The sequence below is a fragment of the Podarcis bocagei genome (genome assembly GCF_964188305.1).
Source record: "Podarcis bocagei genome assembly, chromosome: 3".
Taxonomy (NCBI): Eukaryota; Metazoa; Chordata; class Lepidosauria; order Squamata; family Lacertidae; genus Podarcis; species Podarcis bocagei.
In genome coordinates this window covers 59,970,717-59,984,661 of record NC_138127.1, presented here as the reverse complement: position 1 = coordinate 59,984,661, position 13,945 = coordinate 59,970,717, and the positions used below count along the sequence as shown (strand labels likewise).

Genomic DNA, 13,945 nt, shown 5'->3' with positions numbered 1-13,945 from the left:
TCAAGCCCATAAAATCATGTGTGCAGACTTCTCCTCAGAAAAGTAAATTGTAAAACTGGCATGTCCAGTGACTGCAAATGTTAATGCTGAAATTGCCCAGACTGAAGGATTTAAGAGTTATGAAGTCAGGGGGAAAGATTTCATAATGATTGAGAAGGAGAGGAAGAGAGAAGCATTTTTCACAACTGAGTTTTCAAAACTATTATGCCATTCCAAGTTCAGCTTGACTTGACCAGGCTTTGCCCTGGTGGAACAATGAGCCTAGCAGCCTTTGGCTGCAGTCGGGAGATATTTAATCTAGTGACCTCTTTGATGCAACTTATCCTGGAACAAATGATTTCATGCTTGCTGCTTTTGTAGGTAGGCAGTAAACCACTCAGGGGTTGAAGAATGATTAGGAACTTGGCACTTCTTATAAGTTACTCAGGAAAACCTCAAGGTCTATCTGTGTAATAGGTACGATGCTCATGCTCTCAATTTTATAAAAGGTTACATATAAATAGAAAGTATGTAACTAGTGGGTACATTGTCCTACAATAACATCAATAACCAAGTACTTACAAGCCAGAGGTTGCCAAGGGTAAGCAACTTAAATGAAGGAGAACTCAGATACATGTTCCATTCACCACTTCATAGCAATTATGAGTTCATGTTGCAGCAGTGGTTAGGGAATGGTCTGATAATAATTGTAGTGCAAGCCCAGAAGGGTAGAATTTAAACAAGCATTGTCCTTCTAAAGTTCAGAACCTAAACCCCAAAGAAATTACCAGGTAGGAACAGAGAGGTTGGAAAACTTTTGTTAATCATGCCTTTGGCAAAAAAAAATTCTGAATGTGGTTACAACATTACTCCTGCTATAATAGGGGAACGCTTCTGGTAAAGTAGTATCAGGAAGGGTGAAAGGAAGTGTGAAATTTGGCAGCTTCTCGTGGCATCTTACAAAATTCAGTAGTAAGATGTTTCAGATGAAATTGGGACTGTGGTTGGCATTTTCCAATGAAGGTCAGTCCAGGCCTGCTCACCATTTATGTTTCACTTAAATAAATCAAGGACTGAAATGAATATCGTCTGAATCCCTGGAGACCCACTGCCAGTCAGTGTAAAGAATAGTGAGCTAGGTAATCTGAGCAGCAGGAAAATGGAAATCACTTCCTTTGAATGCCAACCACTGCCAACCCATGTAGACAATACAGGTCTAGGTGAACCAACGGTCTGACTCATTATAAGGCAACTTCCTTTGTTTCTATGAGCAAAGTCTAATTTAACATTGTTCTGAGTACTTTACAGAGCAGGGGCTGTATACCAGCACAATTATTGGTGAGTTTTCACATGTGAATTTTGCACTATACTAGCTCCTGACATGGAACTTCTTTTAAATTGTTGTTTCCCTGTTCAGGAGAGGTTGGCCACACTTCTCTTGTCACTGGTGAACTCTCCTCATTGCTACTGGGGATGTTCCCTCCTCATTCTCAAATGCAAGGTTTTTTTGTTTGGGGAAGGGAGGTTCTGACAGGGAAAATGTTCTCAATGAAAACTATTCTTTTTTAATCCCCAAAGCCCCAAATTATTTTTAAGACAAGCCCATCTAATAAAATAAAATAAAATAAATTCATAAGATGAAGCCTGAATTCCAAAGAGTGCTTTGTTCAAAATAGGTGGCACAGTAGAAACATTGTTAAAACATCCAAAGGTCAGTCATGTACTTGTCTCCTTTGAAACAACAAATGCAGAGATTTTATCTACTTCCTTTGAGCGTAAACTGAGCTTGGCATCGTAATGATGGCGTAAATCATTTCTTGTGCTGGAGAAGACAAAAGGATGTGCATTATGCTGTGGAATATTTAGCTTTGTAACATCCAAACCTACTGTTTGTGTTCAGGGATCCATTTTGGGAATTACTGACCTAGATGTTGAGTTTCACGTGTACAGTAAAAATGGGATTATGCTCCATTGGTACTAATAGCAGATTTCATCTGATTTCCATGACAGTAGAAGCAAGATCCAACACAGCAAATATCAGTACAACTTCTCTTACACTCACCTTAACAAGTGATGTCCAAACTGGAAACCTGGCATAGCAATTATTCCACCTACTTTTGCTTTGGGACTCAAGATAGTGGAGTCTCTCTCCCCAGGTTAATTCAGTGAACAAACACCCTAGCTAAACACCATTTATTATACACTGACCTTGAAGCTGGCGCCCTTTGAACAAATCTTTTGTTTTGCTTGGATGAGCTCTGGCACTGTTATCACATTTGGGTTGCTCATATCTGAAGGGAGAACAGGAAGAAGAAAAGACAACAAGGTAAAGTCAATTTAATTTGCAAAATCTATCACATCATAAATGATGTAGTCACACTGAAGTTTGGCAGAGTGCTCAGACTCAGGCGTTCCTCTAAAATTGCAGCCACACATCTGCACAAATGCCAAATAAAGCACATGCTAGAAAACCATTAATTAAGACTCATGCCATTCCCTGAGATAAGCACTGCTGAGCAATTTCAGCGGGGGGGGGGGGACATTTCAAAAATTGGTCTAGAAAATGCTTGTGCCTGATCTCACGAGACTGTGTAGCAGTTTCCTCTCTCTTAGGTAAATCTCTGGTACAACCATTTTTCCTTGTGCATCTATAAGAAACTGGGCTTGCAGTGTGCTATGAATCTGCTGCTATCTCCCATTTAAAATGGCCCTTTTGTCTTCTGTTTAAGGCAAGTTAACATGCCCAGTTCCTTCACAATTCTCAGCAAGCCCCTTGCTGAGCTTTGATACATTGGCTGTGATTTGGGTGTCAGTGTTATAGCTGATCCATTTGCAGTTGCTGTGAGATTTACTTCTCCTTTAAAAATGTCAGTGTTGAGAAAACAAGATTTGCAAAGAAAATGACAGATGCTTTAACCCTCAACTGATTATTAATTAATTATCTGGAAGGAATGATGCCAAACAACTAAGACCCACTGTGTGTGTGTGTGTGTGTGTGTGTGTGTGTGTATGTATTTCTCTCAAATACACAAAGACAGTGGAGCAAGAAGTTTGCTGTTAAACTAACACCAACTACATGGTGATGGAATTACAATGGTTTGGTGATTCATATGAGCTACACCAAAGGAGAAAGGAGTTTGAATATACCTCAGGCACTAGAAAACCACCAACAAATAATACTCAGATTTATCTGTGATGTGCTTTCTTTGAAGATTCCCTCCAGTTTTCAAGAGTAATATAACTGAATGATGTCTGTGAAAGGTGAGTGAAAAATGAACTATGGATTCAGATGGGCACTTTTCCCTGTTGTGTAGTGACTTCCGGATTCACCACAAGATGGACTCAAAATGGAGCAGTCTTTCTAGAAAAGTCCCATTGTATGATGGACTCCTCCTCAATATAAAGTTTTGGGGTGTTTGTGTTCCTGCTTGGCTTTGTTACATTTCCTGTGCTATTGAACTCAACAATATAAAGAACCTAGTGCTTGAACATGATTGATCTGGTTTCTCCATTGTTTGATTTGGTACCGCCCAGGCAATTGAGCTTTTTACCCAGTCACGGTAGGGAGTGTAGTTTTTCCACTACACTCAAATTGAAAACTCCTTTCAAAGCCATCGTAACAAATCATAGAGTGCTTGGGCGCCATGCTAGCCATGAGAAAAATGACTGGTTGGAATGAAATAGTCCCCGCCTTCATTGTTTAATTTATCTTCTCATTGTCAGTGAGAAACCAGCCATTTCTGAAACTGGCCTATAGCCCATCAGATACAGATTGCTCCAGGAAGGTGCAATGCAATTTCATGCTCAGATGAGTGTGTGTCCTGTGGGTGAAAAAGACACCTTTAGAGTAGGGAGAACAGAAGCTGTTTTGATGGCAAGCTTTCGATGGAGTGGATGGTAATTGCTGATACATGACCTCTTTTAACCAGCCAAGTAAAGAATGAAAGAGAAATCTTTGAACTGGGTGCACTAATGTAGCATCTGGCAATTGGCCTGAACACAGATTAATCTGATACCCCATCCTGCATTCTTCCCTTCTCTTTCTCTCTCTGCCTCCAGATTCCCCACAGCAAGTGGCATTTCATGCTTAGACTTTGTGCTCTCTCTCTCTCTCTCTCTCTCTCTCTCTCTCTCTCTCTCTCTCTCTCTTTCTCTTTTACCAAGTCCAGATTTATGAGGGATTGTACTTAGCAACTGCCTATGTCTTATACAGAATAGCACACTGTTGGCAAATAAATCAGTTTGCTAGAAGAGGAAAGAGAGCCGCACATTATATTTATTTATTATAAACCCCACTATTTCTTCTATCTAGGAGCTTAGATTGGCACACATACGGCTCCCATCCAAGCAATGTTCAGGCCTGCTTAGCATCTGCATTGAACCCCATCCTGCACCTTCAGATCCTTCTATGCATTCTCTTTGTAAACAGGGGTAATGGTGGCTGCACCAGCAGTTGTAGGAAGAGTACAAACTGCAATATTTATTACGGTAGCTCTTCCAACCTGGAGGGCTGTATTTTTTTAGAAAGTAAAGCTGATGTAATCAAAATTCAGACAAGCGTGCAAAGGCTACACAAGACATACATCCCATGAAGAGATGTGAAGGGGGGGAGAGGAGGCCTATGATGATGATGATGATGATGATGATGATGATGATAATGATAATAATAATAATAATAATAATAATAATAATAATAATAATAATAATAATTTATTTATACCCCACCCATCTGGCTGGGTTTCCCCAGCCACTCGGGGCCTAGAAAATGAAAACAGGGATAGCAGAGCTACCTTTTAAATTAAAAGTTCACAGCATTGCCATACGTCTGGAATTTCCCAGAATATGGCAGTTGGAAATATGGCAACCCTAAAGTTTAAGACTACAGTCCTATGACCCTGGGAGGGTGTCCGAGGGCCCACAGGCTACATTGGCTCTCCCTCTCTGACAATGGAAACATCCATGGCCCAGACCCTACCAGTTTCAGAGCTTCAAAGGACTGCTGAGATAAAATTTGGGGGGTTGTCATATAATCTGTTTCAACAAAGCCGCCAAAGGGTTTTGTAGTACCTCAAAGCTTTAAAAAAATAGTTTTGAGGTACACAAGACTCTTCATATTTCAGTCATGAGTGTAGGCTTTCATCTGCAGAAAGAAATGACAACTTTCAGGAAAAAACTACTTTATCTCAAGCCAGACCATTGGGACCATCTAGCTCTGTAGGGACTACAATGATGGGCAGCGATTTCCCAGGGATATTTTTGCAGCCCTTTCTGGTGATGGGAGGAACTGAACTTGGGAGTCTTTTGCATCCAAAGTATGCGCTCTACCAAGGGGCAATAAAGTCCTCCTCCAACTGAGAGTTTGAAATTCATTTTGAACAATGAATGCCTATTCTGGCCTTCTAAAACTGATTCTCTCAAAAACATTGTTTTGTATAGGAAGAAGAAAAAGATCGGTCTTTTAAACCACTTGTGCTTGCATCAAGTGAAACATGCTGCCTTGGCTTTTGGTGGGCTTCCATACAAGCATTCCTAAAGAAGCCCAAGCCCACATTGTTTCCTTTGGAAAGCGATACTTTGCTTGCCTGCATCTGCTAAACATGGCCCACAACTCTTCCCCGCATTTCTGGCTCTGCTGAAATTCATGAACTTCAACTTACTATTTAACAACATGTTAAAAATACATTTCTTCTTTCTACTGCTTCCAGCACTGTTGCTCCATTGAAGTTAATCATGTGAAAATGGGCTGAGGGGACTGTTTCTGGGAAATAATGGAAATGTTTCTGAGGTTATATTTCTTTTCTTACAGGGATCCTGGCAGGTCTGATTTTTCTTTCCTTTACTACCAGACAGCAAGTGATTGCATTTTCTCATATATATGCCACATTTTGCTACCCAAAGTGCTTTATAATCTTATTTTATCATTTACAGGCCACTTTTTCCCTACTCAGATTGTTTTACAGGCTTGTAGCTTCTTGCTACAACCCTGTGAGGTTCGCAAATGTTGTTTCAATTTCACAGTAGGGGACTGAAGTTGAGAGACGGTGATTGGCCCAAGGCCATACACAGAGTCCATAAGTAAGCTGAGATTTTTACTAATGTCCAAACATAGTCTTGCATTGCCACAGCACATGGGTCTGACGTTAATATATGTGCTGGGAGGGCCTCACGTTATTACATTATTGTAATAGCAAGATGTAATCACAGCTGCCACTTTTCCATTTGAAGTAATAGGGAAATCAATGAAAATGGTGGTAATTAATGAAGGAGATCAATGAAAAGAATGATGCTGCAATCAGAATCCACAGTTGGGCAATAAGAATGCAATCTGCATTGTACCAAAGTCAGCAACAATTTTTCCATTGTTTTTAATGGATCATGATTGTTACCCTCAGTCTTCACCACTTACCAATCAAGGTATTGTTGGTGCAGTCAAAATTTTATACACACACTTCTATCTTGCATTTCAACATTTTTCAAAAGTCTAAATCACAAGGTTAAGATTTAGTTTAGGGTGAAAAACTGAATGTACCAATTAAATTTGGAATAATCATATTTTGAATGTGTATTGAATTGTTAGGATGCTGTTTTGTAGTAGATTATTTAGTCTATATTGTGTGATGTTACTGTCACTTTAACTGTGCAATTCTATACATGCCTACTCATAAGTAAGCCCTATTGAGATTAATGGAAATTACACCCAGGTATGTAGGATAGCAGCATAAGAATGCCTCTTGACATTTTATTGTAAGGCAATTAAATTGGCAGTTGTATGAACATTTTGAATTATGGTGCTGGAGGAGACTCTTGAGAGTCCCATGGACTGCAAGAAGATCAAACCTATCCATTCTTAAGGAAACCAGCCCTGAGTGCTCACTGGAAGGACAGATCCTGAAGCTGAGGCTCCAATACTTTGGCCACTTCATGAGAAGAGAAGACTCCCTGGGAAAGACCCTGATGCTGGGAAAGATTGAGGGCACAAGGAGAAGGGGACGATAGAGGATGAGATGGTTGGACAGTGTTCTCGAAGCTACCAGCATGAGTTTGACCAAACTGCGGGAGGCAGTGGAAGACAGGAGTGCCTGGCGTGCTCTGGTCCATGGGGTCACAAAGAGTCAGACATGACTAAACAACAACAACGATGAACATTATAGTTGTTTAACATGATTGCTTCTCAATATAGCATGCCATACATGGGTTCACATAAATGAGTGTCATATGATCTGCCATACTATTCACAATCTTACCTCCTCTTCCCCAATTTATCTCTGTTCCCTAGGAAATAGAACAAGGAATAAATGCCAATCATAATCTCCCTCCAAAATCCCTTACCTTGTTGATGTACCAGGTATGGGGCGTCCTGTATCGACAAGAACACACCAGCAGTAACCCGTGGAAGGGTGACACTGCACTGGCTTGTAAAGGCCACCACTGGCACACTCTGGAATGAACACATTGTCTTTCTGAGGTTGTTTAGCTTCTTCTAATGCTGACTGAAGTTCTTGATCACATGATGCCACGGCTGGAAAGAAAAGAGCAATAAAGATATGGAATCGCCTATAGACTGATCAACTAGCTGGTAGATTAGCCAAGCAGCCAAAGTAAAATAGAGTCTGGAGGTATGACACCAGTCACATGAACCTTCACTGGCAGTCTGATAGGGTGAGCTCAGTCAAAAGTCTCCCTTCATTTATTTAAAATGTTTGCACACCATCTTTCATTTTAAAAAATTGCAAGGTATTTCACAATAATGCAGTTCATTTAAGGTTCATCACCTTGTCAGTTCTTTGGGATGACTAGGTCTTCATTTGACTTATAAATGTTTTCCCTTTGGTTCACTGCGATATGTTGAATACCCATATTCCTAGACATTAGCAACTTCTACAATAAGCGTGATTCTGCACAAGTCTGCTTAGAAGTATGCCTAGTTCAATAAGGCTTACTCCCAGTTAAGTGGGTATAGGCTTGCAACCTAAAGTAAGGTTACCAGATTTTTTCCAATGAATCCGGGGACACTTTTCAACTTCCTACTAAATAGATGGATTTTGTCAGGGGACTGATTTGTAAATCCGGGGACTGTCCCCGGGAAACGGGGACGTCTGGTAACCTTAACCTAAAGGCCTTTCCAGTTGTGGCTCACCACCTGCAGAACACTCTCCCCGGTGAGGTCTGCCTGGCAGCTTCACAGACATCTTTTTGGCCTCAGGTAAATATGTTTCCCTTCCCCAGCCCTTTGATGGACTGAGTTGATTACAATGTATTGTTAATGTGCTGCCAAAGCTTTATGTCGCTGTTGGGAAGGGTTCTTTTGAATTATAAAGATTTTAATGTTTTATTTGCTGCCTTCCCTTCCCTTGGGAGGAAGAGCAGGATATACATCAAATAAATAAATAAATAAATAAATAAATAAATAGGACTTTTCTTCTTTCTTTTTCCTTTATGGTATAGTATAATTCTCTTTTTGCTTTAAAATGTAAGTTGCTTAGGTAGCAAGTGACCAATAAGTCATTATAATCGTAATAATGCAGAAAATTACAAGGGCACCTGTACCCACCTTTAACATATCCAACTGCTATACACATATTTCCTCTCAGTTGCATAAATCCCAGGAACATGCACACGACAAGCATTATCAATAACATCCCCTTGCTGATAGTTCTCCTTTTCTCATTAATATAATGAGCCACAAATGGACAATTTGAAAAGGCTACTTTCCAGAGCTTTAATTAAGCTTTGACATTCAATGCAGTTGTTCCACAGAAACCCAGTAACAAGACACCAGTGACTTTAAAAAAACAAAAAACAAGTCCTGCAAAGTGAGACATGTCAACCACTGTGAAGTAATGTAAGTATGTCCCGCATTTAAGAAAAAGAAAAATTCCCTGTAGGCTTCTTAGAAGAAACTGGTGGTTAAATTTGGTTCACAAATATCACAAAACTGTAGTTCTTCACTGTGACCCTTCCATTTCAAGTAATTTCAGCTTAGTTAGCATCCCAAATCCCAAATTTCAGCTTAGTTAGCATCCCAAACTTCCCAAACTTAAAGCAAATGCTCAATTAAGCAAAGTAAGAAAATGGTTAGTGTATCACTCAGAAGATAGATAGACAGTCTAGTTCTAAGTAGAGTATTCTAATGTAAAGTATTGCACTTGGGCAAAAAAAATAATGAGAGGCACAAATACAATATGGGTGACACCTGGCTTGAGAGCAGTACATGTGAAAAGGATCTAGGAGTCTTGGTTGACCACAAACTTGACATGAGCCAACAGTGTGACGCGGCAGCTAAAAAAGCCAATGCAATTCTGGGCTGCATCAATAGGAGTATAGCATCTAGATCAAGGGAAGTAATAGTGCCACTATATTCTGCTCTGGTCAGACCTCACCTGGAGTACTGTGTCCAGTTCTGGGCACCACAGTTCAAGAAGGACACTGACAAACTGGAACGTGTCCAGAGGAGGGCAACCAAAATGGTCAAAGGCCTGGAAACGATGCCTTATGAGGAACGGCTAAGGGAGCTGGGCATGTTTAGCCTGGAGAAGAGGAGGTTAAGGGGTGATATGATAGCCATGTTCAAATATATAAAAGGATGTCATATAGAGGAGGGAGAAAGGTTGTTTACTGCTGCTCCAGAGAAGCGGACACGGAGCAATGGATCCAAACTACAAGAAAGAAGATTCCACCTAAACATTAGGAAGAACTTCCTGACAGTAAGAGCTGTTCAACAGTGGAATTTGCTGCCAAGGAGTGTGGTGGAGTCTCCTTCTTTGGAGGTCTTTAAGCAGAGGCTTGACAACCATATGTAAGGAGTGCTCTGATGGTGTTTCCTGCTTGGCAGGGGGTTGGACTCGATGGCCCTTGTGGTCTCTTCCAACTCTATGATTCTATGATTCTGATTCTGTGATTCTAAGATTTGCCTCACAAACAGCCCTACTTCAGGGAAGGCTAGTCCATTAGCATCAATGGGGCACTCACCCTGTTCTACCTGCTTTCTGTCTTATAACCATTCGAGGGCACAGCTGTCAGTTTTCCCTTCCGGATGGGGACACAACTATAATTAGTTGGCTTCACACATCAATGGTCCTTGCTATATTTTTCCTTGCTCATCCCACCTTCTTCCCTACCAGGCCCAGTGGGAATCAGCTGCCACTGGCTCTTTGGGTTCCATTGCCCCCTGAGAGTTTGCACATGCTGCAGGCAGCAGGGACAGTACAAGCTGCAGCAGGCAGAATTCTTCTGTCAGGTTCCAAACAATGTCTTTGGGTTTTACCAACCATGAAAGATTGGTTCATAAGGCTTGGCATTGGGCAATGATGGCAAAATATATTGCATTTGTGCATATACACCAGAGGTGGGAACAGGCCGAGGGGACAAATATGGCCCCCAAACTTCACTCTCTGGCCCTCAGAACTCTCCTGAGGCCAGACCTGTCACTGACCTAGGTTTGGACCATGAAAGTGTTTTGCCTGCTTGACACCCTCCTTGAATGTTTTTGCTCAGTTGGATATGGCCTCTGATGGGGCCTCTTGCTTGCCTGGATAGAGAGTGTTGCATAAGTGGGTGTAGAAACTAGCCTACACTCTACAGGTCAAGTTTACATTACAGTGGTACCTCAGGTTAAGTACTTAATTCGTTCCGGAGGTCCGTACTTAGCCTGAAACTGTTCTTAACCTGAAGCAGCACTTTAGATAATGGGGCCTCCTGCTGCTGCCGCGCCGCCAGAGACCAATTTCTGTTCTTGTCCTGAAGCAAAGTTATTAACCTGAAGCACTATTTCTGGGTTAGCAGAGTGTGTAACCTGAAGCATATGTAACCTGAAGCGTATGTAATCTGAGGTACCACTGTATTTGTGTTGCCCATTTCTGGCCTCTGGCTCTGCCCACCACTGGAATATAACCCTCTGGCTGAAAAGGGTTCATTACCCTTGATGTACATAATGGAAAGTGACATAAAAAAACCTTTCCATAAATCTTTGTTCTCCATATATTTGTAAGGCATTATAAAATAGAGTCCCTTTTGCTGCTCTCCTAATAAAGGCTATGGATTGGATTCTGTAGGATATATTGACTTATGTACAAAGTTCAAAGTACATAACTACAAAAATGCACACAAAAGTTAAGATTTCCTATTCTTCCTTCTCCTGCACCTCCTAAAGTCTCTCGGGGGGTGTCAAGAAACCGGTTCCCCTGAATGGGGTAGGATGGAGCACAAGGGGTCAGATGAGCAAAGAATTGACTGAAATTGCATGGACCTCATTATCGGGAATTTCAGTTCAAGCCTGGAAGGTACTTTCCTATACCCATGTCGACTATTGTGAATCAAAACATGAGAATCAGAGACCCAGGAGCTTTTCTGTGTTTGAGCTTGCAGAGAATGCCTAATGTACAGCTGCTTGTTGGAAACTTAGCACTCTTGGAATTTAGGTACATTCTTGTGGCCTAACAAAATTCTCAGGGCTCCAGCCTCCCTTCATTTGCATATGCTTTCTAGCTCAGCTGAGTAAAAGAAGCTGCATCTAGCAGATGCAATCATTTAGCTCTGCGGTTTCCTATGGGACTATCACGCTGTTTATAGGAGTTGGCCTTTTGGAAGTGCATTTTGAAGAAAATGCATACTAGAAACGGAATACTCCAAACACATGTTTACTTCTGGTTCATCAGGAATGCAATCACAATCTTATCTTTCTGTAACATCTCACCATATCTAAATTTAGCACAGTTTTGAATTAGGTTATTTTTTAAAAAAACAGACTCAATATAAACTTCTTCTATACCGTGTCATCAGAAATTTGCCACTTAAGCCACAATCATTGAAAGTAAATTAGATTAACTTTTAACAGAGCTATGCAACCTGTTCACACAACTCTGGGAATGTTAAAGTCTTTCTTTTCTTTTCTTTTCCACTCATCTGTCACCCTTAATTTCAGCAGAATTTCCTTTTTTAAAAGAAAAGTGGCTCTATTGAAGTAAGCATTAGAAAACTGTATTTTCATCTAGATTAAGGTTCACCGCAGTATTTCTTAAGTCCTCTACATGAACTGTCAGTGTATTTATAAAACATGATTAACAATAAATAAATATATTAGTATGGTTGATTCTTTTACAGGCTTAGTTCTACTATTTTGTATATACCATTTTGTGTACACACAGAGAGAGAGAGCAAAATGTAATGTAAGTGAACATTCACCCGGGCTCAGTCCCCAGAAACTGTTTTCAGTATTCGACTTGGGTTTAGAATATGCATGTTACAGAAGCTAAGAACCACTGAGCACACGCAGAGTGCCTTTCCCCTGTGCCTAGAAAGCGTGGATTTTCTAAAATAGGTCCCTTTCTAAAAAGATCTATTTTAGAAAATATGGAAAGTGTTACTGACTGTACAAGTGTAAAGGATAATGCCTGCCTCCTTCCCTCAGTATAAACTGTGGACCTTTTGAGTTGAATCTTGAATCTTCCTCATGAAACCCTGTAAAGAAAATCTAAAACAGAAAAAGTATTAAGATTATCATTGTGTATAGTTGTTGGGCTGTCTTAACCTGGTTACGTTAATAACTTACCCTTGGTATCTGTCTGGTTTGGTTTATTTATTAATTGATATTTTCAGAAAAGTTTAATGAGTCATAAAACAGGGTAGCTAAAATGGTAACATCATCAGCCAATATAAAATCAAACCAATATGATATAAACTGACCTAGCAACTGGCCCAGTACTAAAACTCTACAATGGCCTGTGCATGTGTGTTGCATTTATGTGTTTATTTTTATATCTCTTTTGCTGGCGATGAAAGCTGGCTCAGAAGTTCTGGCAGCAGCCCTATCTCAAAGAGGAGGGCATTCCATAAATGGGATGCCAGTACAGAGAATGAATATATAAATACACACAAATCTATATTATCTATTTCTATGTAATAGTAAATGAATCACAGCTGCACAGACTTACAATTTCAATTTTATGAAAGAACAGCATTCTCTCCATTGATAATATGTTTCATTTTCAAGTGTTATTAGACCTTAAAAGATGGATTTAAAAAAATAAATAAAAATTTTGCATGGTCTCTATACACTTTTCAAAATGTGACTGTGTCTACAGTGTTACTCATACTTACCCAAGAGAAAGCCTGAATGAACATAGTCGGACTCACTTCTGCCTAAAGGTGCACAGAATTCTTAGCAGACAATTGTTTGAAACAAATATTACCCGAACTTAAACCGTCACAGAGGCTTTGGCATTGACAGAATTGGCTTTATTTTCTAAGACATGCCACATCAAGCACCAGCCGAAGCAAGCCTTGTATTTACTAAGAATGCATGAAAATCACCATCTATTGATACTGACAACATCTACTGATATTTAACACCAAGCAGGAAATATAAATGAGAAAACAAGTTTCCCTTTGGAAGCCACACTGTCCAGAATGTAACTTTGTGTGGAACTTGTCATTGTGTTGTTGACCATATCTGATAAGCATGACCATAACTGATGGTTAGGAAATCAAGTATAGCAAGAAGATATTCTATTGGTATTTCCTAGGCCTCCAAACTTCTGAATATCTTTCCTTTAAAGTAGACCTATACAGAAGTTAATATACAGTGGTACCTCAGGTTACGAACACCTCGGGTTACAAACACTTCAGGTTACAGACTCCACTAACTCGGGAGTAGTACCGTGGGTTAAGAACTTTGCCCCAGGATGAGAACAGAAATCGTGTGGTGGCAGTGGGAGGCCCCATTAGCTAAAGTGGTACCTCAGGTTAAGAACGGTTTCTGGTTAAGAACGGACTTCCGGAATGAATTAAGTTCGTAACCAGAGGTACCACTGTACATTCACTGGTTGATCATTCCGGCTCCCAGTTGCATAGACAAGCCTGCACATGTTCAACCCAAAAGACATAGATCCCATCTCCAGACTTTCCAACCAATACGGAAAGATCTAGGGGTGGACCTGGTGGGAATGATAAAGTGGGGAGGCCAGTGTAT

The 13,945-nt window shown here is 40.4% G+C and overlaps 1 protein-coding gene across 2 annotated transcripts in view; it reads right to left on the bottom strand.

The window, feature by feature from the left end:
* Nucleotides 1-13,945, bottom strand: part of SMOC2 (SPARC related modular calcium binding 2) — a 134,433-nt gene that overhangs the window by 32,841 nt on the left and 87,647 nt on the right. For both annotated transcript variants that reach the window (XM_081188270.1, XM_081188271.1), the window contains 2 exons: nt 7,309-7,498; nt 2,188-2,270 (listed from right to left, as the gene is read on the bottom strand). In XM_081188270.1, coding sequence (XP_081044396.1) covers nt 2,188-2,270; nt 7,309-7,498 — 273 coding nt within the window. The remainder of the gene's footprint in view (nt 1-2,187; nt 2,271-7,308; nt 7,499-13,945) is intronic.